Below are 27,799 nucleotides of genomic sequence, written 5' to 3'. Positions count from 1 at the left end.
GTGCCCGCGCACGCCCGCGGCTCGGCTCCTGCTTCCCCGCACCCCTCGCGGGGGGGGTGCGGGGGTCCCCCCCCTCTGCCTCCCACGGCGGGGTGGGGGGGGTTTCCCCTCCTGAGGGGGGAAAAGGGCGGGGCCGCGCGGTCTCTGACCCCGCCCCACGCAGCGTGACCCCGCCCCGCACTGCACCTCGGGGCGGGGTCACGCTGCGTGGGGCGGGGCGCGGCCGCGCGCCGCGGGGAGGGGCCGCCCGCAGGTAGCCGCCGCGTCACGCGTGGGCAGGGAGTGGGGGGGCCATGAAGGTGAAGGTGATCTCGGTGCTGGAGGACAACTACATGTACCTGGTGATCGAGGAGGCCACGCGGGACGCCGTCGCCGTGGACCCCGCGGTCCCCAGGAGGGTGAGGGGGGGGGAGCTGTGACTGCCGGGGGGGGGGGGGGGGGGGGGGGGGGCCGCGTCCCGCGTGGGGAGGGGGGGCTGGGTCCTGGTCAGGCCCCAAAGCGAGCGAGAATGACCCCGAAAAGGGGCTTGGGAGCGTGTCCCCACTTCGAGCCCTGCTGCTTTGGGGACCCGTCTGGAGTCCTGTGTCCAGTGCTGGGCTCCCCAGTTCCAGAAAGATGAGGAGCTACTGGAGAGAGTCCAGCGCAGGGCTACGAGGATGAGGAGGGGACTGGAGCATCTCTGCTACGAGGAGAGGCTGAGGGAGCTGGGCTTGTTCAGCCTGGAGAAGAGAAGGCTGAGAGGGGACCTTAGAAATGCCTCTAAATATCTGCAGGGTGGGGGTCAGGAGGACGGGGCCAGACTCTTTCCAGTGGTGCCCAGCGACAGGACAAGGGGCAACGGGCACAAACTGAAGCAGAGGAAGCTCCAGCTGAACATAGAATCCCAGAATCCCAGCATGGCAGGGGTTGGCAGGGCCCTCTGTGGGTCACCCAGCCCAACCCCCTGCCCAAGCAGGGTCACCCAGAGCAGGCTGCACAGCACCGCGTCCAGGTGAGGCTGGAATATCTCCAGAGAAGGAGACTCCACAGCCTCCCTGGGCAGCCTGGGCCAGGGCTCCGGCACCCTCAGAGGGAAGAAGTTCTTCCTCGGGTTCAGCCCTGCGCTGCTGCGGGCCTCTCACCGCGGAGCCGTACGGGACACACGTCCCGCGCTGGGCGCGGTGGCAGCGGGTGCGCGTCGTCACCTCACTTCCTTCTGCTCTGCGGCCGTTTCAGTTGCTGGAAATCATCCGGAAGGAGGACGTGGTGCTCCGGGCCATCCTCACCACCCACCACCACTGGTACGGGCACCGGCGCGAGCGGGGGGCCGGGGGTGGCCGTGCCCGGTGCGGGACCGAGCGCCCATTCCTTCCTCTGCTGGCGCAGGGACCACGCGAGGGGCAACGAGGAGCTGGCGCGGCTGTGCCCCGGGCTGCGCGTGTACGGCGCCGACGAGCGCATCGGGGCCCTGACGCACAAGGTGACCCACGGCCAGGAGCTGACGGTGCGTGGCCGAACGGGTCGTGCCCCGCGGGGCGGCTGGCACGGTGCGGGGCCATGGCGGGGAGCGGAGCCGGGTGATGGTGCGGTGCCCAGCGGTGCGGCACCGAGCCGGGACCTGACGGGGTTGGTGGCTGCCTGGAGCCGTGCTCGGGCTCCCTGTGCCCTGGGATGTGGGAACGCTGGGTTGGAGGAGAAACCCCATCCCCGTCCCATCCCTGTCCCATCCCCGTCCCCTTCCCGTCCCCTTCCCATCCCCGTCCCGTCCCATCCCCATCCCCTGTCCCATTCCCGTCCCTGTCCCATTCCCGTCCCTGTCCCATCCCCGTCCGGTCCCCATCCCCGTCCCCATCCCCATCCCCATCCCCTTTCCATCCCCATCCCTGTCCCATTCCCGTCCCTGTCCCATCCCCGTCCCCATCCCCGTCCCCATCCCCGTCCCCATCCCCGTCCCCATCCCCATCCCCGTCCCATCCCCATCCCCGTCCCATCCCCGTCCCCATCCCCGTCCCATCCCCGTCCCATCCCCATCCCCGTCCCCATCCCCGTCCCCATCCCCATCCCCGTCCCATCCCCGTCCCATCCCCGTCCCATCCCCGTCCCATCCCCGTCCCCATTCCCATCCCCGTCCCATCCCCGTCCCATCCCCGTCCCCATCCCCATCCCCGTCCCATCCCCGTCCCATCCCCATCCCCGTCCCCATCCCCGTCCCCATCCCCATCCCTGTCCCATCCCCGTCCCATCCCCATCCCCGTCCCCATCCTCGTCCCCATCCCCATCCCATCCCCGTCCCATCCCTATCCTGTCCCCATCCCCGTCCCATCCCCATCCCCGTCCCCATCCCCGTCCCCATCCCCATCCCTGTCCCATCCCCGTCCCATCCCCATCCCCGTCCCCATCCTCGTCCCCATCCCCATCCCATCCCCGTCCCATCCCTATCCTGTCCCCATCCCCGTCCCATCCCCATCCCATCCCATCCCATCCCATCCCACTGGGATTGCGCTGGGGGACCCAGCTGAGGGGGACCCTGCTGCTGAACGCCATCGCAGCAGTCGCTTGCAACCCAGGGCTGATCCGAACCCCCGCTGTGCCTGCAACCCGCTGGGCCCCAGGCAGGCGATGCCGAGGGGTCTGGGGGGGTCTGGCTGCCCCGGCGGGGTCCTGACCCTCTCCCCCTGCCGCAGTTTGGGGCCATCCGGGTGCGGTGCCTCTTCACCCCGTGCCACACCTCGGGCCACATGTGCTACTTCATGTGGGAGGACGGCTCCCCGGACGCTCCGGCTCTGTTCTCAGGTACCCCCACCCTGACGACGTGCACTGGGGGGTACCGGGGATGGGGGGGTCATGCTGCCTGCCCGCCCCCCCCAGCGCTCACGGGGCGAATCCGGTGCGTGGGGGCTCCCACCCAGCACCCACGCGGTCCCCGGGAGCGGGGCCAGGGTCCCCTCCGTGCCCAGCCCCCTGTCCCCGCAGGCGACACGCTGTTCGTGGGAGGCTGCGGGAAGTTCTTCGAGGGGACGGCGGAGCAGATGTACACCAACCTCACCCAAACCCTGGGGACTCTGCCGAAGGAGACGGTGAGTGCCTGGTGTCACCCCCGGGACGGACCCCAGAATCGGGGTGGGGGAGGGCTCAAGGCTGCCGCCGTGCCCGGGGCTGGGGCTGCAGTGGGACCGGGGTGGGCTGGACCCGGCGCCGGGTGCGTGGGTGACGCCGGGTGCTTCCCGCTGGCGCTGCAGAAGGTGTTCTGTGGCCACGAGTGCACCGTCCGAAACCTCAAGTTCGCCTTGAAAGTGGAACCGGAGAATGAAGTGGTGAAGAAGAAACTGGCGTGGGCCAAAGTGAGTGGCCGTGCCCCTGCCGGGGGGGGTGGAGGGGGTGCTGGGTGCCGGCGGGCTGTTGGATGTCTCTGGTTCCTCGGCAGCAGCGGGATGACGAGGACTTGCCCACGGTGCCCTCCACGCTGCAGGAGGAGTTCCTCTACAACCCCTTCCTGCGGGTCACGTAAGCGGCGCCGGCACCGGGGGGGTGCGACGGGCCCCGGTGGGTGGTCCTGCCCCCAGGCTCTGCTCCCCGTTTCCCCCCAGCGTCACCCCTTCTCCCAGTGGCTTCGCCAGCCGGTGGGAAATCCAAGCCCTGAGGGAGGGGAGGGTGCCCGGACGCGGGGTCCTGCACCCCCCAGCTGGGGGTTCCTGCAACGCAGCCCCGTGAGCCCCAGCAGCCACCCAGCACGGGGACGCGACCCCCCCGTTGTCCGTCCCAGCGGGGAGGGGGGTCCCCATCCCGCTCCCCGCGGTGACAGCAGAGCCGATCTCCTTACAGGGAGGAGCCCTTGCAGAAGTTCACGGGCAAGACGGACCCGGTGGAGGTGCTGAGGACCCTCCGCACCGAGAAGGACAACTTCAAGAAGCCCAAGGAGCGGCCCAATCCCCCGGCCATGCTGGCCTTCGACTGGGGACTTTTCAGCCCCTTCCTCGAGAAGAAGTGAGCAGCCATGGCGGTGGCTCCCACCTCGCAGCGTCCCGTCGCGGGTTCCTCCGGGGCTGCGTCCGCCCGGCTCGGACTCCGCTCCCGTGAGACCCCTCGGGAAGGGGTTTTTTTGTCTTTCACCCGCTCGCTCTGCGGCTGCTGGGCTCTGCTCCCTCCAGCGCCGTGCCCGACGCCCCGGGGAGCTTCGCCGAGGGAAGGGAGCGCGGGTGCCGGCAGCGGGTCGCCGCGGTTGCTCCTGCCCGAGGATCAGGAGGTCTTTTGGAGGAGCGGACGCGCACGTGCTCGTGACATCCACATCGGTGGGTGCAGGAGCTGCCACCCCTCCTGCAGCCCTTTGCCTGCGGGAGCCAGGGGAGCTGCGACCCTGCGGAGCGCGCTCGGGTGGAGATCGGGCCGGAGGAGAGCGCGCTCCGACCCCCGGGCCTTGTAAAACTCTTCCCAAGGCGCGAGGCAGTTTTTCGGCAGCAAACCACGTGCCGCTGCGCGCCCGCTGCTGCTCCCCCCCCCAAGACTGAGAACTGGGAACCACTGGGCTGAAGCTTCCCTTTTCGTGGCCTTTTCTTTAGTGCAGGAGCTGGGGAGCGGCTCTTCAGCCTCTTGAGCCTGCAGTTTGCGCAGAATCCGTGCTGTATTTTGATTTTTTTAAGCCTGGGAAATGCGCAGAGCTTTTGTTTGCGGGTGGCGGGGAGCTGCGTTACAAACCGGTAGTCTGTGGGTTTTTTTTTTCTTTTGGGGCAAGCCCCAGGGCTCGCCGGTGGCTCTGAGCAGCCGTGGGGATCCCGCCGAGGGGTCTGGGCTTGCAGGGTGCTGCGCGGGGCACGGCTCCGGTGTCGGCTGCGCCTCGGCGTCCCGCGCGTGCGGCTGGCTCGGGGCCGCCCGTCGCGCGTCGGTCGCGTGAGCACGGAGGGACTGGTCCCGCCATCCTGCGCCGCACGCTGTCGTTTTACACAAACTTTTATCGTTCCCAACACTGGAATGGAGTTGACTTCAGGGTCTTTCATGCATGGACTGCGAACTGCAGCCGTTACTACTGACGCCTGGCTCACGGCCGTTTCTTCCCTGGCTAGAAACTAGACAAAGGTTTTAGTTTTTGTGAAGTTAGTGCTAGAATCCGCTCTCCCCCACGGGAGGGGAAGGCTTGGTCCTGCTGCACGCGTCGCCTCGGTGCTGCTGCCTCGGAGCGACTCGGTGGCAACGTAAAGGCAGCGTTCGCAGAGGCTCCCGGGGCTCCTCTGGGTTTGTTTGCACCTGGGGGAGACGCGCCCGCCTCTGCTCGGGGAGGGCCCCGGGACCGCGTCTGGTCCCGCTGATAGCGGCTGCGGGGCTGGGAGCAGCCCAGGCTGCCCTGTGTACCCCGGCGGGAGCCGAGCTCTCGCTGCGTTGCGAGCAGAGAGTCCTGCGACGGCTTTAGCGGCGCGCGCGTTGGTAACGTGGTCACCGGCGAAGAGACAAAATGTGGACCCCCCCCTGCACTGTTCACTCTCCAGCTACTTGAGTTTTATTTATTTGCACCCTTCTGGCCGGCCGCGCGTGTCCTCACCAGGAACAGGAGGTTTTTCTTCGCACCGACGTGGCGGTGACGGGCTCGGCGTTTCAGCGCGTTGGGCTGGCTCTGCGTCGGCGTCTCCTGCCGCAGGTGGATCTGTCCCGGTTCAGCGCAGCGTGTGGGACGGCGTGGCTGGGGTGGGGAGGGGGAAGCCGTGGGGGGCTCTCGCCTTACCAACACTGTGAACTCACTAAGTGATCAGCAACACCTGGCAAACGTAAAGCTTTTCATTAAAAATGTTTTAAAAATGTCCTTTGCGCTGTTGGCTTACGTTGCATAGAGGCCGGAGGAGGCCTTGAGCAGGACGCCGGCGCGCTGCCAGGGACGCCGTGGCGAGGCCGAGGTCTGCTGGCTGCTCCCCGACAGCCCGGAGCTCCCGGCCTGCGGCAGCCGAGCGCGGCTGAGGGGGGACGGGGGTGTGGGCGAGGCTGCAGCCTGGGCCGGGCGCAGTCACCAGGCCCCTCTGCATCTGCTCTGAAGGAGCACAGCGGCGCGGTGGCTTTGTGGTCAGGTTTCAGCCGCTTTACCCTCTGCACAGTCCTTCTTCCTCACATAGCAGTGATGGGAAAAAGGAGAAATATTCATATATTCATATCTTGCAGTCGCAAGGGGAGCTCCCCCCTCTGCCAGCGCCCCTTCCCCTCGAGTGCAGGCGCAGCTGCAGAGCCCCCCGCTGCCGCCTTCCCTCCCCACCCCCGGTAACCTCAGACACTCTGATACTCGGAGTAAACAGACCAAAGCAGAGTTGTTCATTCCGCTGCTTTTCTGTAAATAGTTCTGCAAATGCCCGTATGTGAGAACACGGAGAGCAGGACACGCACGCAGCGTCTCCAGTAACGAGACCAAATCCGTTCCCCATCCATCCGCCGTCTGGCAACGCGCTGCCTGAAGCCAGATGTGTCTGTACCGACCTCTCGGACTGTGCGGGTAAACTGCTTGTTGCAATTTTACATCTCGCAGCCACCTGCCATTAGCTGTTGCAACACCTTTCGCAGACACCAAGGACTTTGCCCTTCGCTGGAAATAAAGATGGCAAGAAATCCTCACTCGAAACACTGTAAAAAATAGTTTTCTCTGAACGGAAGGGTTTTACCCGTCGGTAACTGGCTGCTGAGGACGGGGAGTGTGACAGCTCTGTGACTCTACTGCGCGTTTAGGGGGAGAAAGAGAGATGGAATTGCCCAGAGTTACAGACAATTGTTACAATTAACAGAAAAAACAAAAAAAATCACTGTAGCTTTTTGTTCTCCAGCATTCATTCCAGTCACATTTCAGCAGGCAGCAGAACCGCCCAGCAGACGCCGCTTCCGCCGCGGTGCCCGGCGGCGGGCACCCAGCCCCTCGGCCAGGTGCTGCAGCGGGACCACGAGGGCAGCCGCTCAGGAGCAGTGGAACAGAAGAACAGGACCCAAGGTCCAAGGAGACCCTTCGTAACGAAACGAGGCTGTCCCACCAGAGACAGCCGTAACACAGCGAGGCCTGGACGAGTAAGGCCCGTCACGTCGCACGAAGCTCGCCTCAGTGAGGCGACAGCCCACTGCAAGCCGAGTCCTTCAGTACCCTAAATTCATCAGTTCTGGGAGGAACAGAGTTGTAAAGGGAGTGCAGATTTAGTTCTTCGACTGTGTAGAGGCCAGGATGCAGTACTGCTTCTTTCGACATGTGTTTTAAGTCAGCATTTGGTTTTTATTTACATCACTTCAACAACTATAAAGCTGTAGGAATTAATATTGCCTGCCTATATGCGCGTTACCTTCTCATCCCTAACGAGAGTCAGAAATCGCAAACTCCCAGGGATGGCACAGAACTTGAGCTGTCTTTTGAGAATCTTAAATATAACTGAGTTAAAAAGGCACCGAGTGTCTGTATCCGGGCTTCACGGCGTCAGTCTTCACCATTTGATGTTAAATCCAGCGCTCGGTTTCTCCACGGCGTGGTACTCTGTGTGCAAAGCTCTCGCCGCCTTTTCTGAGCCCGCGCCACCCAGCCACTGCTCGTACAGCTCAGTCACAGTCCGGTTCTTCTCTGGGATTTCGCTCTGAAGAGAGTCGTACAGCCTCTCGACTTGCTGAAGCTGCTCCTTGCTGGATTCACTGTCGAGTTTGATCTGACCGCCGCCATTTAAACAGCCTGAGTGCAACAAAGTGAGAAAACCTTACTGAGTTTGGGAAGCACTTCAGCTTTAGCAGAAAAAAAAACACCCCAACAAGCCAACAACAGTTAATTTACTCTGCAGCTGCAAACAGTTACAGAAACGAGAACACCCTTATAACTGCCCTTGGCTCCTGCAGTGGGGCTTGTTGGTCCCCAGTGCAGGCAGAGGTCAGGAGCAGTGGGGAGCTCTGGCTCCTGTGCCTCCAGAAGACAGCCCAGGAGAGACTGGCCTTGGAGTGTGAGCTGAAGGTAAGCTGAGCAGCCCTGCGGTACGCGCTGGCTCTGCGCCGTGAGCCGGGCTGCGCAGCGTGGGGCTGCCCGGCGCGGTGCTGAGCAGCTGTGTGGGCCCTCGGGGAGGGAGCGGTCGCTCGGCGTGCCGAGAGCAGCAGCTCAGCAGCACTGCGGGCTGGGTCCAGGCTGCCTGTGCTCTCCACTGGCAGATTCTAAGAGAAGCAGGAGGAAGAAATAGGAGGGGTTGCAGAAAGTGGAATAGGGAATAAAACAGGTAGAAAGCGACTTTGTTAACCGGCCATAGTGAGCGTTCTCTACAAGCACGATGGTCAGCTTTGTGCCATTTCAGAGGAAGAATCTCCTCGTGTACCAAAGAGCTCAGAAAACCAGGAGGACCTCCTCAAGAGCACCAGTCGTGCAAATTTTGTATAATGGAATTTAACTGTAATTACTTAAATCCTGAGGAAATACTAGCTTCTAGGCAGGAAAACACACACGCAAACAACTCTGAAATTCTGATGCTGTGACTATCGTATCTCCAGAGTTTGAAGGCTTTGCCACAACATTCAGGATGTGAGAAATCGCCTGCTGCTCTCGTATTTTAGTGAGTTTCCTACAGCTTCTTACAGCTACGGATTGTACCAGTGGTGCTCAGTCTTACCCGACGGGCAGGCCATGACTTCAACGTAGTGATAGGGCGACTTCCCTCGTTTCAGCTTTTGCACTAAGTTTTGTATGTTTCGGAACCCGTATGCCAAAGCAAACTGGAGCAGGACCACTCCATCCTTCTCCAGCGTCACCTCCTGGAAGTCCTTGTTTCTGAGGAACCAGAGCAGAGAAAATGTCTTGTCCAAATTAGCTTCCATTTTAAACTTCAAAGAGCCCTGTGCTAAAACAAAGTTCTTTGTGAAATCTTTTTTGAGAAAGCTGTCCTAGTTCTTGGCCACCCAAACAACACAGATGAAGGAACCAGCTTACAGAGCCTTCTGCAGTCTCGTTTGAGGACCTGCCACCCAAACTGAGTCTGCTGCAGAACACCTGTGTTGAATAAATCCTTAAAATCGAAGCAAATGGAGCCTAAACAAAAGTTTCATTGTGACAGGCCTTCTGAGTTGGCTTCAGCCAACTTATACATTAGTGAGGCCACTGAGGAAACTTTTAAATTGTAGTGGGTCATAAAACCAGGGAGCAAACCATTACTGCAGGCTTCCAGACTTCTCGGGTCAGTGGAAATACCCGTTCCTGATAGAAGAATCAGTAATTTGAATTTCATCAAGTATTTTATGTTGAGACTTGGGGGGACTGTTCCTTTGGCTTCCCAGACCAGACAATCCTAAACACAAACACTGCTAATCAGGGAAATAATTCATTACAAAGGCTACATTAATGCCCCACCTGGGAAGCTAGCAGGAACCTCAGCTGAATGAGCCTCCATGCTCAAACTCAAGTGACTTGTTTTCTGTCTTGCCACAACACAGTCAGAACAGAGCCCCAAAGCCCTGACACAAGATTTTTCTCTTCTGCAATAGCTAGATTAGTAATACATCTAATTTACTGGTCTGATCGCGGGTGAGGAAGCCCAGATCCATGCAAGCTCTGTCTTCCAAATTACTCTAAAAATTGTCTGCAACTTGACACTGGGAAAATCCATCAGGCCAGAATAAAGCGTGTGGGTGGTGAAGGGACTCCGAGTCTCCAAGGGAAAGGCTGCACAGAGCGCTGGCTGATTTATAGCTCGGCAACTGTGGGAGTGAGAAGCCAATTCCCATGCCTTGAAGTAAAATGCTTAACATTGCAAAGAAAGTTTCAGCCTATCAGCAAGATAACAGCATGAGCAGAACTGCAATAAAAATAGGGCTTTCTGTAGGACTTTAAACTTCTTACTTCAAAGGTTTGTACTGAATTGTATCCACTTGAATTCCAAAGAGCTCCTTGGCTGCGTACTTGTATATGTGCTCCAAATAGCCGCCCGAGCCACCGCCGGAGTGGCCAGTGAGCTCCTCTCCTGCAGCGCTGCTAAACCTGGGGAAAGGAAGAAAGACACAGGTTTAGGGGCATCTTTGCTAAAACGGAACAGCCAGCACAAATGCGAAAGTCCAGGGGACTCAAAACCACCAGAAGCAGCCACAGACCAGCCCCCTTTGAGCTCCTAGCTTTTCCCTTTCTCCTGGGAACCAACTGTTTCCAGCTTCAGAGCCCAGGAGACTTAACCCTGTGCTGCCTAGCAGCCCTTGGGTCAGGCTCAGAGGAAATACTGTCACATGCCACAAGGCCTGACCTGTGCACTGCCAGCTTCATCTTCACATATGAAAAACATGTTTGGGAATGTTTCAGTTACAAGGGCAATTACCTGACATGCGTATTGTGTTAGCTTCCTGCTTAACACCTCTACAAACCTCCTGGGTTGCACTTAGAAAGGGGAGGAGGGAAACGGTGGTATGGGTCTGTGCACCCTGTGCCTCCCTCGGGGAACACAGCCCAGCAGAAGTCCCGTCTCCGTTAAGAGACATCTCATCCATGTTCAAGCTTTTCTGCAACACCAACAACAGCGGAGCTCACTATTGCAAGCTCTAGTTCTGTGCTACAATGCTTTTTCTGACAGCAGCTACTTCAGATGTGGTTGCTGGGACACGAGCGAACGCTTCGGGGAGGTGTCGGTGCCATGACCACGGGCACAGAGAGACGAAATCCGCGCTGCTGTGATTTCATGTGCTTAAAGTTAAGCAACAAAGGTGAACAGACCTAAGGATGCCAGGACATCTGCTCCCTACATGGCTGTCCTCAGCAGGATCCTGGTTCAAGTTCAGCACGTCTTTGGTGTTGAACAGCTATGTTAATGTAAGTTCTGTTATTCTAATTCTGCAAAAATAATTCCATCTCACTGACACGCCAAAACACAACCAGCTATTCAGAGGTCAAGATCATGTTTCTTGAGAATAGCTCACCAGATGGGAGCCACAACAATAGCTTTTGTTATGAGAGAGTAACGAGATGAGGGATCTGCTTGCAGCACTCCTCAGGCAGTGACACTTGCATTCTCCTGCTAACAGCTGCAGAAGGGAAAACACTTGAACTCAGGCCAAACAGCTCCAAGTCAAATCGAAGATGCTGCCTCTTGCAGATAAAATCTGAGCTTTGGGAGAACTGCAGAAGGCAACACTTTAGCCTGCAATCACCCTCGGAAACTATTTTTAATTTGATCTTGTTTACAGGAACTGAGCTTCATTAACAAGACGTTTCAGTGTGTCCGGCCTCACGTACTGCTACTCTCTTAGCATGAGGCTGCCAGTAAGCTTCAGCGCCGGCCTGGAGCAAACGATTACACCAGCAAAAGTCCTGGGATTTCTGGCACTTTACCTCCTTCTCGCTGCCAAATGCAATAACCTCTTAATGGGCTTTTCCACGTGCTGGAGGATAAAGCAGAACAACAGCCATTGGGCTGCTGATGTGAACGCTCCCAGCTCTGAGGAATACGTGCTGTTTGTAACCAGTCAATTCACCCAGTACGTTAAAGCCAGCAAAAGGTTATAGAGGCACTTCATCACCAGGAGCATGAGCCCTCGCGCGCAGAATGTACTCCCGAGTTGTTGGCCAGAGATTTTATCAAGGAATTAGACATTCAGTTCTACGTTATAACTGACACTTCCATAATGTCATCTCCTAAGGGGACCCAAACACTTTGAATCTTTTTGTCTCCTCAATTTTCTGCTAGCGGTGTAACAATAAAGCCAGCAGAACAGCAGTGCTTGTTTACATGGGCAGCTTCTGAAGTTGTACTTTTAGGACTCAACCACGCAGCTGTTTATTACAGCTGAGGATACTTTTCTTTTTTTGATGTGAAAGCAATCTGTGCATATGTTATGACAGAAGAAGACATCCTGGAAAAAGCATGCATAAATAGATCTGTGCTAGTGTTATGTGCAGCCTACACCTACCGACCCACGGAAATGCAGCAGCAGGAAGCCACAGCTCTGGGCACGAATGTTATTTTAAATCAAGCAATAGACCATCTCACATTCTCCTTCTCTCCAGAAGCACAGGAGTGACCGATGTTTAGAACAGTTAAAACTAATCTAGGAAGTAGGCTGGATGTAAGGACGCTTCCCTTCACAGCTCTGCCACGTGCAGGTGCTGATCAGGCAGCTCTCGAGCAGAGGCTGCCCATGGCGCTTGGCAGCACTGGAAAGACTTGACGCCTGTTTAGAAATCACCCACGTTTCAAACAAGAGTGCTGCATCTGCAAGGGGTACAGCTGAACGCAGACTTGCATCACGTTCTAATCATGGGCTAGATGCTGTGAATTTGGGGTACCAAAATTTCATCTAAGAACTTAAAGAGCCTGAGCAGTAAATTTTCGAATGATATATTTAATCATCTTTTATAATTCTTAAAGGTTGCCACATGTGTAGCCCCTCTATTTATTAACAGGCAAAGTGCTACAAAGATATTTCTTTTAAACTGAAGAGGAGAATGCTTTGGTTTAGCGTTCAGTGCGGAGCCACCACTGCGTGGCAGTTTCGACGAGTAAAATGTGATTTTAATGTTTCTGTAGTCACTTAGATCTCTGTGCAGTTGTCACTTCACCAGATGTTACTTCTCAGCTGAAGCAACTAAAGCCTCATCTGCTTTGCACATGTTATACATCTCATTTTTTTACAAACAGCTAATCCTTAGAGTCTCTGAGTGACCTAAATATTTCTTATTTATGCTTTAATTCTGGAATCCTCGCAGTAGGTCTGAACTCGGAACAGAAACAAGCAAACTGAGCACAGTGCGGTAACAGGCTTTCTATTAGCAAACTCTTTTATCACTGCTCTAGCTTCCTTCACTTTTCAAAGTTTGCAGGTAGATTTTTGAGGGGTTCCACCAGCTCTACTGTAAGTAGCAGTAACTGAAGTAAATGACCGTCACGCGATTTGTACTTCTCTGCACAATGTTTTGCCATTATACTCTTACTATGCTAATTCCAGCAATCCTGCTGATTTACAGGGAGAGCTGCTCATCCTTGGGCCACTAAAATCCAGAGCAAATAGTTACAGATTCTTCAAAAGTGGAAATTCATCATATTCTGCAGATTAAGTATTTTAACGGACAATTGTACTGACTCAAGTGACACAAGAAAACAAACCAAACGCAAGCACGTGCAGCCTCGTGTAGAACATTAGTGAAAAGGCAAATTCTGTTGCAGAACTCTATAAACTGTGGATGCAAAAGAACACGACTGACGATGCAAATGAGATTTTGTTCTTACATGGTATCCAAGGGAGCAGGATCTACACCTGATAGAGACACTCCTTCTTGTTCCAACAACTTTAGCACTTCTCCTAGAAGAGAACCACAGACATAAAAAGTTCTTATTTTGGGGATAAAGGAAAACGTAATCCACAGATCAGTACATCAGACTGCATCTGCAATTTTTACCAGGACATGATTTGCATTATTAAAGTGTCATCACACAGCAATATCCATAGACTACATCCTCCATCGGAGACAAAGGGTTATTAGAACTAGCAAACGCCTTGCTCTGAGGCTTCCAGAAATCAGCTGGACTACCTCTGGCTCTGCTTACCCGTGGTGATTACACAGTCCACATCACGAGTTTGGTACTCTTGGTTGAAAAAGTCTGGCCTTGAAGCCTCTAGCTTTTTGTCGTAACAGGGCATCACTGTTACATGGTATATCTGGTCAGGTGTTAAGTGCTGGAAGAAAGACAAAGCTGTGCAGTTGGATTGGCCAATACCAAACCCGTCTTGAGGGAGATGTTTTCCAGGTACAAATGAGAATGACGAAACTAATGCCACCACGCTTCTGGAAATACTCCCCACTATTACTGAGCATTTATTTTTTTTAATACACACACACGCATTTACACGTACATTAAAGTATTTATCTCATAGAACCCAGTTTTAGTTTGTAGCAAGTGTCAGCAGTGTGGTCTTTTCCAGGTTCCCCTCCCCTCCTTTCGCCAGTGCAGACAATCCAGACAAAGTCAGGCAGTAAGTGAACTCCTAACTGTGCAGTTCGAGCATGTGCTTCTTCCACGCTACTAAAACCCAGCCCCTGCATCAGCAACTAAGAAATGATCTGGAGCCAAATAAAAAAACCTCATGACCGTCCAAGAAATAAGCACAGCCGAGGAAACAAGTCATTGACTCAAGGCTATTGTTTCAGCATCTTGTGTCAAATATTCTCAGTAGCTGCCAATTCTTGTAACAAGTATGCAGATGTCAGCATTTACTTAATGCAAGTGTTAAACCACTGCTCATTAATGGACAATAAATCATGCAATCAGAAGTGGCGCTTCAGTTTCTTACTGGACGAATCTAGGCCATTAGTATAACTCCAGTCTTTAAATATCAAATTTACATTTGGAAAGACTCCAAAGGTTAAAGACGGAGAACAGAACTATGTCAAACTGAAACAGAACATTAAGCTGGGAACAAGCAAGTAACTTTTAGACAAGACATGATCTGCACGTATGCACTGACTGAAGTTTTGTCTTGGGGTAGTTTATTTTAAGTTATTCACCGGCTTTAAACAACATGAAAATACCACACACAGGCAAGATGGGAGCACGGGGACACTGAAAAATAAGTTTCTCCAGCCTTCCCAAATAACACGCAGAGGTTTTAAGTAGTCCATGCAGCGTGTGCTTAGCGTTACTGCCCTAGTTGCTAACTTCTCATTTGATAAAATAGAAGTGAGAAAGATGCTGCCTTTGCTGGCTTCTGCAAGATAATTTTACCTTTAAACTCTAACGTATAACATGTAGCAAAATAAAAAAGTACCAGCTTAAAGCGTTCAATTTTAGCAGTTTGCCATTAAGCGTAGTATACCTCGGACCCTTACCTGCTGTTCTGCAAAATGGCCCTTGATCAAGGAGCCCATGACCTGCTGTGGAGACTTGGTGGTACTGATGTACGGAATGATGAAACTGCCATGGGTTTTCTCTGCATAGCAGATCCAACCTGATAAAAGCGTAATTAGCAAATGAAATTAAAACGTAAGAAGCAGCACTTTACTCTGCCCACACTCCCCCCAACCCCAGGCTTAATACCAAGATCTCTCTGTATCGTGAACAGAGCAATCCTCTAAGTAAATTTATCCATCTCAACTTTTCTGACTAGCTTTTTGATTTTTTTGTTCTAGTGTACTATTCGTATGCCATTTTATTATTTCCATACTAATTTAATAACCGTACCTGGACAGGCAGAAGCTAGCATTGGCAAAGCCTTTTTGTCTTCAGACTGCTTTCGAAAGCGTTTTACAAACTCTTGTTGGCTCTCCAATAGGCTGAAGTTTCTTGAGAACGTTGTATCAAATACATAGTGCACACCTAGGCAGTACAGCGTCTGTGTTAAAATTCACAAGAAAGATACGGCAAACCACCAAAAACCTCCTCTGGTCAAATTGGATTCAAACTTTTTTATGCCTTTTTTACAGGTATCAGTCTCTGCAGTCGAGGGTGAACCTTTTTCCCCGGCGCAGCAGCACGTAAGTAAGATGAGCAAAAGTGACAGGAGGACTGCAAATCGCTTAAAGCTCCTTCCTTCCATCGCTCCAAGTTTATTATGCAACTGAAGTTGCAGACAATTTGCATTTTAGCTAATGCCAGGTACGAAACGTTATGAGTCCGTGGGGGGGTTAAATCACATCTCAACCTTGTGTGCACCCAACAGTCACGCTTAACGTACACCCCAGCAGTCCCCTCTGTGATTAACAGAACGCAATACCACACTTGCCTAAACTCTTTAAGAACGCGGTCAACTTCTTTGCTGTTTCCAGAACACCCATTTTACATCTTGCAGCTAGTGAGGCTCTGGACTGCGGTGACACAGAAACCACCACCAACTTCTGTTCACTGGGAGCAGCAGTCTTTGAAAGAACCAAACAAACACCGTCACTGTTCAGGCAATATTCATATGGCACACGTAGAACTTTCAGCGCACCAGAACATCAGAAAGTATCCCCCAGCTTAACTCTGAAGTCAGTCACTTACTATATTAACAGTCCTTTCCAAACCCATGATTACTTTTCAAAAATCAGAACAAACACAACAGCGCACTGAGAATGTCCTCAGATCCTTCAGATCTCTGATTTTTACGTGCGCTGTTTCCACGCGTGCTTCTGCAGACGCATCACACCAACCTATTGAGACTTTCAGTCTCTGCAGCCTACCTAGCCACTACTTGTCACCTACCTTGTTAAAAGTTAGCATTTTCCACAGCTCTTCATGGCTCTGTTGAGTGATTAAAACACTCTCTGCTGACGTAATGCAGCCACTACAAGCTAAACAGTCGTTCAGAGTAATTTTAGCCTTTTCCAGCTTTTGTGCTCCTCCATCCTAGAAAGAAACAGATTAGACTCCGTTCTGATCACAGCACAGAATTAGGGAGCAGTTTTCCCACCTTTACTATATTTGGTAACAAGGATGTTGTCCCTTTTATGCTCTTGGTTTATCATTAAGAAAAAGTACCTTTTTATTTTAGTAAGATGAGGAGGAAGACAAGTATCTTTAAGGTTTGCTCCTTTTAATAGGATTCTTTGGCACACAGATGAAATATGCTGAGGAACTTCAGCGAAATTTTAGCAAGACCAAGAACATAACTTTGATCAAATAAAAACCAGTTGTTTAGGCCACAATTATTTGTGCTATCCGGTGGGCTGGTCCAAAACACCAAAATTATACTATCCCAGAAGCAAATAGGGTCCATCTTGCTTGGTTTTCACCTTGTGGGTGGCTGAAGACTGGGTTAGCATGGCTAACATACTACAGATTGCAGCTGCTGTTTCAGCCACCCAACTGTAGACCACAGAGATCCTAAGCCTTTAAGCACCGATCTCCAGAGTGCACTGAACGTCACCCTGGAGAAAGCACGCCAGCTTTCTCACCTCTGACAGATGCTGCTCACGTTATTGAGCAGCACTGGAGCGGTTTCTTCACAGGAACTTGAACATCACTTCTTTTAAACAGACTGTGCAACCAGACTACAAGCTCACTAACTTTTTTAATTGACACTGAGGGTTCTGCAGTCTTCCTGTGTGCAAAACCTACGTGCACACTGATGGGAGAACTGTATGGCAGCATATCAAAGATGGCGTGTGGCTTGCCACTGGAAGGAAATATTTTTCATAATATTTGACCTGAATAAGTCAGTTTTCCCATGAGACTCTCCCCTTAAACTTAACTCCTCAGTAAAGTCAGAAACAGACCGAGCAATTAGGTACTACTAAATTAAAATGTTAAAATAAGAAACCAGACTCCTTCAGAAGTGTTGTATCCCTCTTTTTCAGTCAAAAGGGTCATCATCTGCTTAAAGCTGAAAGTAATGTTTCTAGATTAATTCCTAGCTTGGTTAACTAAGAAATACTAACCTTTCCTGTGTAAACAGGAAAATCATTCTCCAAAACTCAACGTTAGGTTTGGAAGCAGGAGGCTTATGAATTCTGCACGCTATTTAACGAGTAATTTGAAATATTAGTTAAAAAAAAATCAGAGCAAAATTTAAAAATATCTAATTGAATCTCTTTGTGAGTGAGCATTCTGCTGTACGACAGAATGCAATAAAAGACATTGTCGCAAATAATCTAGGAATTGCTAATACTTAAGTATTGATGGCAAAATAGACTTCTCAGCTCATTTGCCCTTATACTGCAAATCATCACTAGCTAATGTCAGTGTTTCAGACCATAAAAGATTGACACAAAATTGGAATTACTGCTCATAAAACCAGGTAATTAAAAATTTGGACTTTGGAAGAAAGATACGAGAATGCTGACAGCGATAGCGATGCTTTTAGTAACATCTTGGTCCTCTCTGAGGCATTAAATAACTGCAGTCTATTCAAATACATAACAGTACACTCGTGTTTTCTGGATATTTTACACAATAATGAAGGAAAAATCACACATACCTGATTGATCTGGAAATAGCTTCCATCTGCTTCAATCCTGATCTTAGCTGCTGCTTTTCCAGGCTTTTTTTCCACTTTTACAGGTTTAATACATTCCTGGAAGAGAAACGAAGCCCGAAAGTGAGGAGAGGAGCAATGAAGTGTGGAAGAGCTACATTTAATAGAAACTACGTTGCCAAACCCAAGCACGAGCTCCAGAGTGAATGCCGCTTGCTCTCCCTTAAGCTACGCTGGATTTACTTACAGCGTCTACAGCCACCAAGGGAAAACGCAAAAGCAAAACCTGCTTACCCCTTTCTTACAGAAGGAACACTTCTCCAGCATCATACCAAAACCAGAGGACAATTTTGCTGTCGTTTCTGAAAGAACGCAGCTGTGTTTATGGAGCCTTGAAAGAAACAGAGGCTCGCCTGCACAGTCCTCCTCTGAAATCTTACAGATGATCGTGCATTCTTCATCGCAAATTTTAACCGACGGAGGCGGGGTCACCACAGTCAACATGTGGCTAGTGCCAATGAAGTTGCATTTAATGCTGAAAGGTCTGTGACGACCTCAGATGGACTGCTTCCAGTTTTCTGTATTGTTCTGTGATGAAGTCTCAAGGGTGTTTTTGCATTTTGTGCGATTTTTATTGTTTAGGAAACTTACGACTCCTTGTCCTACTTCTACAGCTAGGATTCTCTTTGCCTTTTACCACCCTTATTCTGCCAACATCTTCACTCTTCCCCCCCTAAATTACTCCAGCTTTACAACATTTTGCAAGATTCAGAGACTACCAGGAACAAGTCATCATGATTCTTCAGTTGTGTTCACTGAATAAACCAAACAATGATCTCGACTTGAAACAGGAAAGTGGGTCGCATATTTACGTGAAAGACTTCAGCAGGAAACCCAGGTACTGCAAGGAGAGCTAACGGGGCTTGCTATGCCCCATTCCACTGATCTCATTTCAGGAGAGATTTTCTGCTGTACTTGTCAGCAAATACACCCAGGATTACCATTCTGTACTTCTGCCAGTGCTTGAAGACTACGAATGGAAGAGTCTTAGAATCATAGAATGGGGTGGGTTGGAATGGACCTTAAAGCTCATCTGGTTCCAAACCCCCTGCCATGAGCAGGGACATCTCCCACCAGCCCAGGGTGCTCAGAGCCCCATCCAACCTGGCCTTGAACCCTGCCAGGGAGGGGGCAGCCACAGCTTCTCTGGGCAGCCTGTTCCAGTGCCTCACCACCCTCCTGGTGAAGAATTTCTTCCTAATATCTAATCTAAATCTGCCCTCTTTTAGTTTACAGCCATTCCCCCTTGTCTTGACCCGTCCGTGCTGCTCGCTCCCACCTCTCCGCCACCCGCTCCTGCGCACTGGCATCAGCATCTGCGCGGCTGAGCAGTCTGCACCGAAACTTGCTCAGGCTTAAGCTTTTTTCTTTTTTTTTTTTTTTTTTGGGGGGGGGGAGGGTGTTTAGATTAACATTTAACGGGGCAGTTTCCAGATCGGGGTGGGAATGACGGACTGGCTGCCGGGACGCGATTTCTCTCTCCGGCTGCTCCCAGCGACCGGCGCTGCCGCGCTCCCCGTGCCCTGCCCGCCGGCTGCAGCAGGCAGCGCGCTCCCTCCGTGCTCTTCTCCTTTCGCTGCTTTATCTAACGGCACCCAAGGGCGGCCGCCTGCCCCCGCTGCCAGGCCGAGAGGCCCTGCCCAGGCCCAGAGCTGCTGCCCCGGCCGCGGGCTCGCACCCACCTCCCCTCAGCGCCATCTTCCCGCCCACCCGGGGCGGGGGGAGCAGAGCCGGGCGGCCCCGGCCCCCGCACCCACCTGGGAGGGCCCGATATAATCGTCCAGGTCCGTCAGCTGCAGCACCCCGCTGAAGAGAGACGCCATCCCGGCCGCGCCGCCGCCGAGCGCGGCAGCCGGCGGGTAGGCGGGGCCGCGACACTGTCGTAAAAGGGGGGGAAGCGCCACACTGCCGGAAAGGGCGGCGACGGAGGTGCGCATGCGCGGGTTGTGAGGAGGAGGGGGTTGTGATGGCGGGCGGGGTGCTTGAGGAAGGGCGGTTCTGCTGCTGAGAGGGCCGGGCATCCCTCGGGCAGGCTGCCTGCAGGGCGTTTGTCGGTCTGTTGGCCGCAGTGGAAGGTGTGTTAGGCTGAGGTAAGGTGTAGGCGCTATGGAGAGGGAGGTATCAGGGCCCCTGGCCTTACGGGCAGGGTGAGGCCTGTGCTGGGCTGCTTGTGCTTGCAGAGAGTCCTCGGAGCCTTAGAGCTTGTGGGGTGGCCTGGATTCCCGTCACCCTTCTTGGGACTGCTCTTCCACCACGGTGGCTGATGATGTTCCTGCCTTTAAAGCTGTAAATCCTCCCTGAACCGCTTGCCGTATTCATGCAAGTGCTTGATGTTCTATGTATTAGTGGTTCAAAGCTCAGCGTGAGAAATGAGTAGTTCTTCGAAGAAAGCATTTTTATTTACATGAGAATTAGCGGAGAAAGTGGTGTAACAGTTTTTCAAGATGGCTGGGGAGGCTATAGTGCTTTCTGCTTGAGAACTTGGCGTCTTCTTGATTGCAGACCCTGCCTGGAGATGTCGCAGTGTCGGTGGTGTTTCAAGGAAAACCTTGCAAATTCGAGCTCTTGCAGAATGCAACCTAATACATACCGACAGGAGCTTTGTTTAACAAAAAATCCCCAACCTTTATACTGTCTGTAGAAGTACCCTGAGGTATCTAGTTGGAAAGTTCTAAGCGCAGTGTGCTGTTAATAAGCAGAGCTGCATGTCGTTTCCAGGCATAGCTGTCGACAGAACGCAAGGAGAAACTGGTAGCATCTAGGCCCTGACCCTGAAAGCACTTCTGGGTTTTGTCCTTGCAGTCTCAAAAGCTCTGGTTAAGGTGTGAAGATGGGGCTCCAGGCAACATACTCTGCCAACAAGTGCGCCAGACTCTGCAGACTTTAACACCCTGCAACTGCACCTCTAGATCATTGTCAAGAAGTGATGAGCTCTGAAGAAAGCAAGCACCTGTGTTGGTTGAAGTGTTGTGTAGCTGTGCTAGAATATCTTACCATTTAGGGGCAGGATATAATGTTACGGAACGGTGTTTAGTAGCCAGAGGGGGAGAATGCAGTAAAAAATCTGAAACGTGTGGTTTTTCAGATATGTTGTTGCTCGTCCAGTTACAGGAGGTGCTGAAATAAATATTAAGGCATCTGATCAGTTGTGAATCCACAGAGATTGTCCGCGGAGACAATGATTTGTTCGAGGGTCTGGAATAACCATTCTGCCTCCTGATAGCTTTCCCATAAGCCCATTTGGAAATGTTTTACTGATGGAGTAGGCTCCCAAGGGAAGGGGTGAAAGTCATCTGCGAAGTCGGTTACAGTCAGGTTGTGCAAAGCACTGGGGAACACACGGTGTGCAAGAGCCCTGCCGCTCGTTCACGGCGAGCTCGGTGTGACCCAGCGTGACTTCCCAGTTGACCCTGTACGCGGAATTCTGCGCGGTGATGGTGAGCTTACAGCAGGGTGTATGCCAGGAGATCCCACCGCAAAATCTGGCACGTCATTTCTTTCATGTGATAAGCTGCTATTTTCTGTACAGTGGGAGAGGATCTGCTGTCTGGCAGACAAGGAGTAACCTTGTTGTATACCTTTGCTGTGCAGATGTAAGCCTTTAGGAATTTGTTTGCATTTTAAACAAAAGGGTGTCAGTACTAAGGAGAACTTGCTGGTGACTCCCAAGTCCTCTTTCACTCACCTGCTGATGGCTGTTGGGAATATCCTGCTTCAAGGTGAAACCCAGAATTAGGTCCCAGCAAATCTTCCAGGCTCTGAGCACTTAGCTCCTACACAGAGGAAGTAATAACACAAGAATTAGGTACATACGTACAAAATTACATGGAGTTGCTCATTCAGTAGTTACAGAATGGAGACTTTTTAGCTGTACAGCAACGCTTGGATCGTGCTGGCTGTTCCCAGGCAAAGTGCAGGTGGGGCGTGTGCGAGAACCTGGCCCTGCTTTGTGCCGGGACGGTGCTGTCTCCAAGGCAGAGCTAGCAGCAGTGCGCAATTTTACCGGGCATTATATTTGTTTCTTCTGGATTAAGGCCTATGAATGTATTACTGACCATGAGGGGTTAGTTGGAGGCAAATTTGATGACATTTTGGGCTGTGATCTGGCCTTTGTGTGGGATATTTTAATTTCTCTGAAGCCCAGTACAACACGTCGTTACGAAGACTGAGCCACGGCATTGCTGATCAGTCTGTACAGACTTTCAGCTCAATACCTTAAATTTGTCATTGAAATGAACAAGATCTTGTGTGGAGGATTGTTCAATGAATTTCCCAAGATTTATGTCAATCCAATCTCTCTTTCCTCTTTGGATGTCACAGGCAACCCCTAGAAAGAGGAAAAAAACTTCAGGTCTGTTGCCGAGGCAGTGTTACAAACTAAGACAACCTGTGGCCTTTCAGGGCAGCGGTGATGGTGCTAATGAAAGGCACAGAATTAGGACACCATTCCTGTGGGTGTTCATGGTTTTAGATTATCTCTTGATTTAAGAGCCAAATCTAACTGTGGGAAATATCCCCATGCAGTGCAGGTAGGACCCAGAGACAGGACCAGCTCCAAGGAGACTGTAAAACAAGTCTGAACCCACTGTACTCCTGCTCAGTGAAGTTGGTGCCAGCCACGTGGACAGCGGAGTGAAGGTAGGAACCCATGGCTGATATTTTGTAGCCTGGAAACAAACTCTGTTATCACTCTCTAGGCTTTAGAATTATTTTACTTCTTTGGTGCCGTTACCTGTTGAACGTGATTGCTGGCTCAGGTAGGTTTTAATGTAGCTGTTGTATATGTCGATTTTGTTGGAAGGTGAAAGGGACTCATAAGCGTTGTTGAATCCTTTGACTCTGGGAAATAAAAGAGGACATTTTCAGAAAAGAACTGCATTTGTTTGGAGTTTTAAGGAAGTTGACCTGTTGTTTCCAACCTGCTGCATGGCCTGGGTGGTGCCTGAGGCTGTCACATCTCTCAGTTGGATTTCACAGAAGAGGCTCATGAATGTTTCCATTTATACGAACAGAAAAATGTTTTAGAATATAGGGGACTTGCTCACAGATTTCCAACAGTGACAGGCAAATTGAGCAACCTGGAAGATCTCTGTGCACTTCCTGCCTAGTGGTTCTGTGTTTGGTTTCAGCTAATACACAGAACAGTGAGGGAGTCGGAGCTCGGTCCTGTTCGAGAAATCCAAATGTGGAGTTTCAGCTGAAACGCCAGCTTTTAACTACAGTGCTGTCACAACCCTAAGAGTCGTGGTAAACTCACATTGCTTGATAGGAATCACAAGAGATGTTGGTCCCCAGCCATCCCAGATAGGTTTTGTTCATACCAGACAGCAACAAGGGCAGCTGCTGCTGGAACCAGGCTGCCCATCTTTCACTGGAGAAGTTTTGGAATTTGGGTCTTAGCTTTAGTAGTACTGTCTTCAGTATGGTGTCTCTAACCAGCATGCTGGGTAGTGAGGTCAGATTTACCTGTGGTATAAAGATGAGCAAAAGCATCAATATGGCTTGAGGCTCTGGATAAGCATCGAAGTCAGAAGAGGCTACTAAGGGAACATCTGCAGCATTATCGTAACAAAGTCAAATATTTTAGTTGTCTGTCCCTATCCAGGGTTTAGGTCTATTTTCTTGGTCGCTAGTGCTTGCTGAGATCTCTCCTTATAAAGTTGTCTGCTGTTTACCACGGCTCCTCCCTGCCTTGCAGCTCTGTTGCATGTAGACAACTGCCATTACATTCAGAGCACAATGTGAGCTGTACAGGGAAGGCAGTTAATTACGACATTGACCTTCCCCCAGTGACATGGGAGTCAGAGAATACCTGGGATCCGTTAGGACTGACCTGGTGAGCACATGCGTTCAACTGGCTCATGTATCTGTCGACTGCGTTATAGGATCCGCACTCAAGTATTGCCATGATCGAGAGCGTGTCTTCCAGGCTGGTCAGTGTTGAGTTAACAGTCAGCTGTGCCATCTCTTCTGGGGTATCGAGATCAGGAACTTGAAACTAAGAAGAAACACATGTCAAAGAGTTGTCCAAGGGCCGTGTTTGCTGTTACGTCAAGGCTGTGCTTGGGGAGTGGCTCTACAGCAAAGTCCTCTGCCAAACAGAGAGAGAGGATGTTTCTGTGGTACCACAGATGTTTGTGGGCAGTGCTTTTTGAGAAGGAGACAAAAAGTAGGCTATGCCAGGGCAGATCCATGTTTTCTTATGGAACAGTGAGGTGGGAATTGTCTGGTGCCAAATCTTTTAGAAGGGTGAGGGTGAAAACCCCTTCAGTTTTGTGTAAAGAACCTTCCAGGGGAGAATGTCAGGTATCTCCCTGGACATGAGCTGTTACATACCAGCAGGAGTTGCTTGCCTGTGAAGTGCTTGGTTAGTCAATTACTTTAAGTATAATCTGTACCTTTTAAGCTTTAAGGAGAATCTGATAAAACTGAAAACCTGTAGTTGGTTAACCTTTGTTGACTTGAGATCTGCTAAGGAATATTCTTTTGGCTCTTCAGCTTCCACTGTCTCCTGCGTGCAGCATGCATCTGCAATAGCCGCTTCTCTTCCACCTCATGACTTCCATTTCCTTTTTCCTCCCACTTTTCCCTGCTCTGTCTTGACCATTTTCTTATTGCTGCCTTTTCCACACTAATCCCTTTGCAGAGATGACTTGGCTGAGAACCTTTGGAGGACATTACCTGCTTCAGGCTTTAAGGCCCTAAAGGAAACTGCCAAATAATTACTACCAGGTTAAAAGGGCTTTATGTAAGGCTGGCTACAATTAGCTTAATTGTGTGTAAAATTCAATGTATGCTGAATCTATATCTCTCTCTACCTGTCATACTAGGTGGTAGGTTTTTGTGTTAGAATCCCTGGAACCTTGTGCCAGCCCAGACAGTGCTGTCTGCTCTCTGGGAATTTAAATAAAAACCAATAGGAAGCTGAGCTGTGTAATGCTGCTGTAAATTCAGTATCTTCTTTAGCAAGGTAAAGATGTGGGGCACTGCCAGACGGAATGTGTTCGTGTGCAGTTGTCTACCCAGCTAAAAGGCAACCTTGTTACAAAATGTGATTCTGTAAAAGTGGCATTGTAGTAACATCACTGTGTGTTCTTTCTTCTCATGTAAAACAGTTTCTTTTGCTCAGGGGAGAAAGGTGCTTTTTTTTCTAGCTGCTGAGAAAAATTCACACCTAGAGACTTTCAGCACTGTATTTCCGAGCAAAGTGGTCACTGCTAAAAAGTTAGTGCTCCATGCCGAGGAGGTTAGATGTATTAAGGCTTTCCCCAAACCCTGATGGGTTTCAGATCATGCGTTCTGATACAGCATTGTTCCTTGCAAAATGAGGTAGATAGTAAGAGAATAGGAAGTTACATCAGAACAATGGTAGAGTCTCCAGTTTGCAAGCTTTTTTGAGGCATCGTGCATAGACCAGAAGCTTCTCACCGTGGCTTTGAAAGAAGTTTCTTGTTTGCTGTGGCATATGTTCAAAGACAGAGAGGTCACTTTCTGTGATGAAAATAGAGGATTTTTAAAGTGGCAGCATTTGGCAGGAAACTTGCCAAGCAGAGTGAATGTCTGCAAGACAGGCACATCAGCGTTTCTCCTTCCAGAGCTTCAGCTGCAGAATAAATAGGAATCTTGGATTGAGCTGCTGTGGTGCAGATGGCAAACGTTAGCACAGACAAGTTGCGTTGTTCGGGATTCTGCTGGAAGTTGCTCAGATGCTGTGGATGTGGTAGGCTAAGGTGTTTGGCATAGGACAGTATATTTATCTTTTGGCTTCAAGTTAATAGGGGAGTTGTGAATTTTGATAATATTGGTGCTTAAGATTTAATCTAAGTGTTAGAATGGGCAGTTTTCTTTATGTATGCAAGCCCCTTACAAAAGCGCTGTGTGTCTGCCTGGTATACAGTAACGGGGTGAGCTCTCAATATCTCTGTAAGGAGTTGGCAAACTGGTTCATGTTTTGGGATTACAGACTTCTTAGTTTAGTTCAACCAGTAGCAACTAGTAGATTGTACCACTGCCTACTTTATCAGTTTAGCTGAAGTACCCTCAATAAGACTGAAACAATCTGAAACATACCAGGCGGGTTGGTCAACATTACTTTTATTGATGATTGGATAGGTAGTGTCACACAAATTCTTTAAACAAAATCAGCATTTTAATAAATACTAGCGCTGGCTTACAGAGTGTTTGAAGTTAAAACATTGTCTAAGGCATGTTTTACAGCTGTGCAAGGTGTTTTTTTTTTTAGAACATCGCATGAAAAGAAAAATCTGTTTTTTGACATGAAAGCAGAAGTGTTGCATTTTCAAGCTGTACTTGAATTATTTCATTAATGCAATGTCTTTCTTTGCTGTGAAACAATATTATAACATGTAGACCCATACATCCCAATCAAATATTAGCCTAGCAGAATTCAGCTCCTGTTGGTCTTACTGCTGTTGCCCTTTGTCACATCTTTTCTTCATGCGTCATTTGTGTTGTAGTTACAGCTTGGTGTCATAATACAGGCAGCGTGGAAGATTAACTCGCTGTGTCCTCAGGGTGTGCAACCCGTTGCTACTGATTAGACTAAACTCAGAATTCTTGAATGTATCTGGCATTTTAGTAGACCTGAGCAAGTAATTTCTAGTATTTCTGAAGACAGAATGTAATTTGAAGAGTCATTGTCTGGAGGAATTAGGAAAGGCAATACCCACATGAGGAATTTTACTGTGACCTTTAAGCCAAATTGATTTTTAAATACGATTTAAAAGAAGTTCCTCTCGTAGCGGAATATGCATCTATATTTGAGACATATTCCAGGCTCTTAGCATTGGTTCTGATGGCCAGTGATAACAATTAACATCTTTCATCAAAGAGAGGCTGTGAAGAGAGAGGCAAGCGGCTGGAATGCGTAGTTCAACCCCTGATGCTGCACAGGGGTCACATCTGGTAATCTCTCCTATGTAAGACCAAGCTGATCCCTGCTTTGAGATGCAGCCACTGTGAGGAAGCACCTCCATCTTGCCCTTACTGATTATTATGAATGTAAAGCCCAGGAAGCTATCTGTTTTGCTTGGAAGCTGGTGCTAATTTTACTGTTGTTCAGTGCACAGACTAGTAAAACTTACTCCAACAATGTCTGGGTAAAAGGTCTGAAGTTCACTTAGTTTAGCTACTGAACAGATCTCTCCAAGGTTCTTTTGCAACCAGTCTTTGGTCCCAGTTGTTCCATCCTGGCACGCTGATCCTGTAATCAAAATGGAGCCAGAGTTGAAAGCCACAATGTCCAATGAAGGAGGCATCTAGGCATTCTGCACGTGAGTGATTAAATATCTGCTGACAGAGGAATGGCTAACCTCCTTCCTATTGCAAGTGCAGGGTCTGATCTTCTGCTGTCTGATTTGCTTCCAGACTGGGGAAATGGTTACACCAAATGGAAATCCTGTTTCTCTGCCTATATCCTATTCCTTCTGCGATAGCATAGCTCCTTACACCAGTATTCCCTGTAGCTTCCGAAGGAGAAGCGATTTCCCTTTCTCTTTCACAGGGTTGTCGTGAACTTCCCAGGGTTGTAGTGAACAGCAGAAGTGACCAAATCTCAGTATTGGGAAGATGGGTGATTGTTAGGTGTAAAATCTTCAATGTTTGGAGTACGAAAGATGCTCCATACAAATACTAGTGCTTTACTGGGAACTTATGTGTAGGCGCCTTACCTGAGTCTGTGTACTGGGCTGTCAGATAGGCCTTCTGAAACTCGTAGATGTCGTGCTTCTTCCTTGCTGACAACAGTGGGTAGACTCCATCCATTGCTGCAATGCTGGGGAATAAAGTGTGTAACAGATGATTTCCATGTGCGTAAAGCACCAGAGATGGGTGTAGTAGGATGAGGGGAACTTCTTAATGCTGACAGACCAAAGGTGGCAGGTGCTAGTAGTCAGCCTATAGTACGTGG

At 50.7% G+C, this 27,799-nt stretch overlaps 2 protein-coding genes across 3 annotated transcripts; one reads left to right on the top strand and one right to left on the bottom strand.

Moving 5' to 3' along the window:
• Positions 1-239: 239 nt before the first annotated feature.
• On the top strand, positions 240-5,859 carry LOC142363271 (hydroxyacylglutathione hydrolase-like protein). 2 transcript variants are annotated; one of them, XM_075436708.1, is made up of 8 exons: positions 240-398; positions 1,216-1,280; positions 1,366-1,483; positions 2,664-2,772; positions 2,953-3,056; positions 3,219-3,320; positions 3,407-3,483; positions 3,802-5,859. In XM_075436708.1, the coding sequence occupies exons 1-8, from the start codon at positions 294-296 to the stop codon at positions 3,965-3,967; spliced, it is 846 nt and encodes a 281-aa protein (XP_075292823.1). In that variant the 5' UTR covers positions 240-293; the 3' UTR covers positions 3,968-5,859. The 2 variants fall into 2 exon arrangements, with proteins under 2 accessions (XP_075292823.1, XP_075292822.1); XM_075436707.1 differs by having other exon boundaries at positions 3,404-3,483; positions 3,802-5,808.
• Positions 5,860-6,241: 382 nt separating this feature from the next.
• Positions 6,242-19,731, bottom strand: CIAO3 (cytosolic iron-sulfur assembly component 3). The gene is made up of 11 exons (XM_075436746.1): positions 19,629-19,731; positions 17,815-17,910; positions 16,101-16,244; positions 15,643-15,775; positions 15,102-15,236; positions 14,750-14,868; positions 13,470-13,599; positions 13,152-13,224; positions 9,785-9,922; positions 8,562-8,719; positions 6,242-7,645 (listed from the first exon to the last, which is right to left on the bottom strand). Exons 1-11 carry the CDS (start codon positions 19,692-19,694, stop codon positions 7,407-7,409), a joined length of 1,431 nt encoding a protein of 476 aa, XP_075292861.1. The 5' UTR covers positions 19,695-19,731; the 3' UTR covers positions 6,242-7,406.
• Positions 19,732-27,799: the final 8,068 nt, after the last annotated feature.

Source organism: Opisthocomus hoazin, chromosome 15, assembly GCF_030867145.1.
Source record: "Opisthocomus hoazin isolate bOpiHoa1 chromosome 15, bOpiHoa1.hap1, whole genome shotgun sequence".
Taxonomy (NCBI): Eukaryota; Metazoa; Chordata; class Aves; order Opisthocomiformes; family Opisthocomidae; genus Opisthocomus; species Opisthocomus hoazin.
This window is presented reverse-complemented; position numbering and strand designations above follow the sequence as displayed.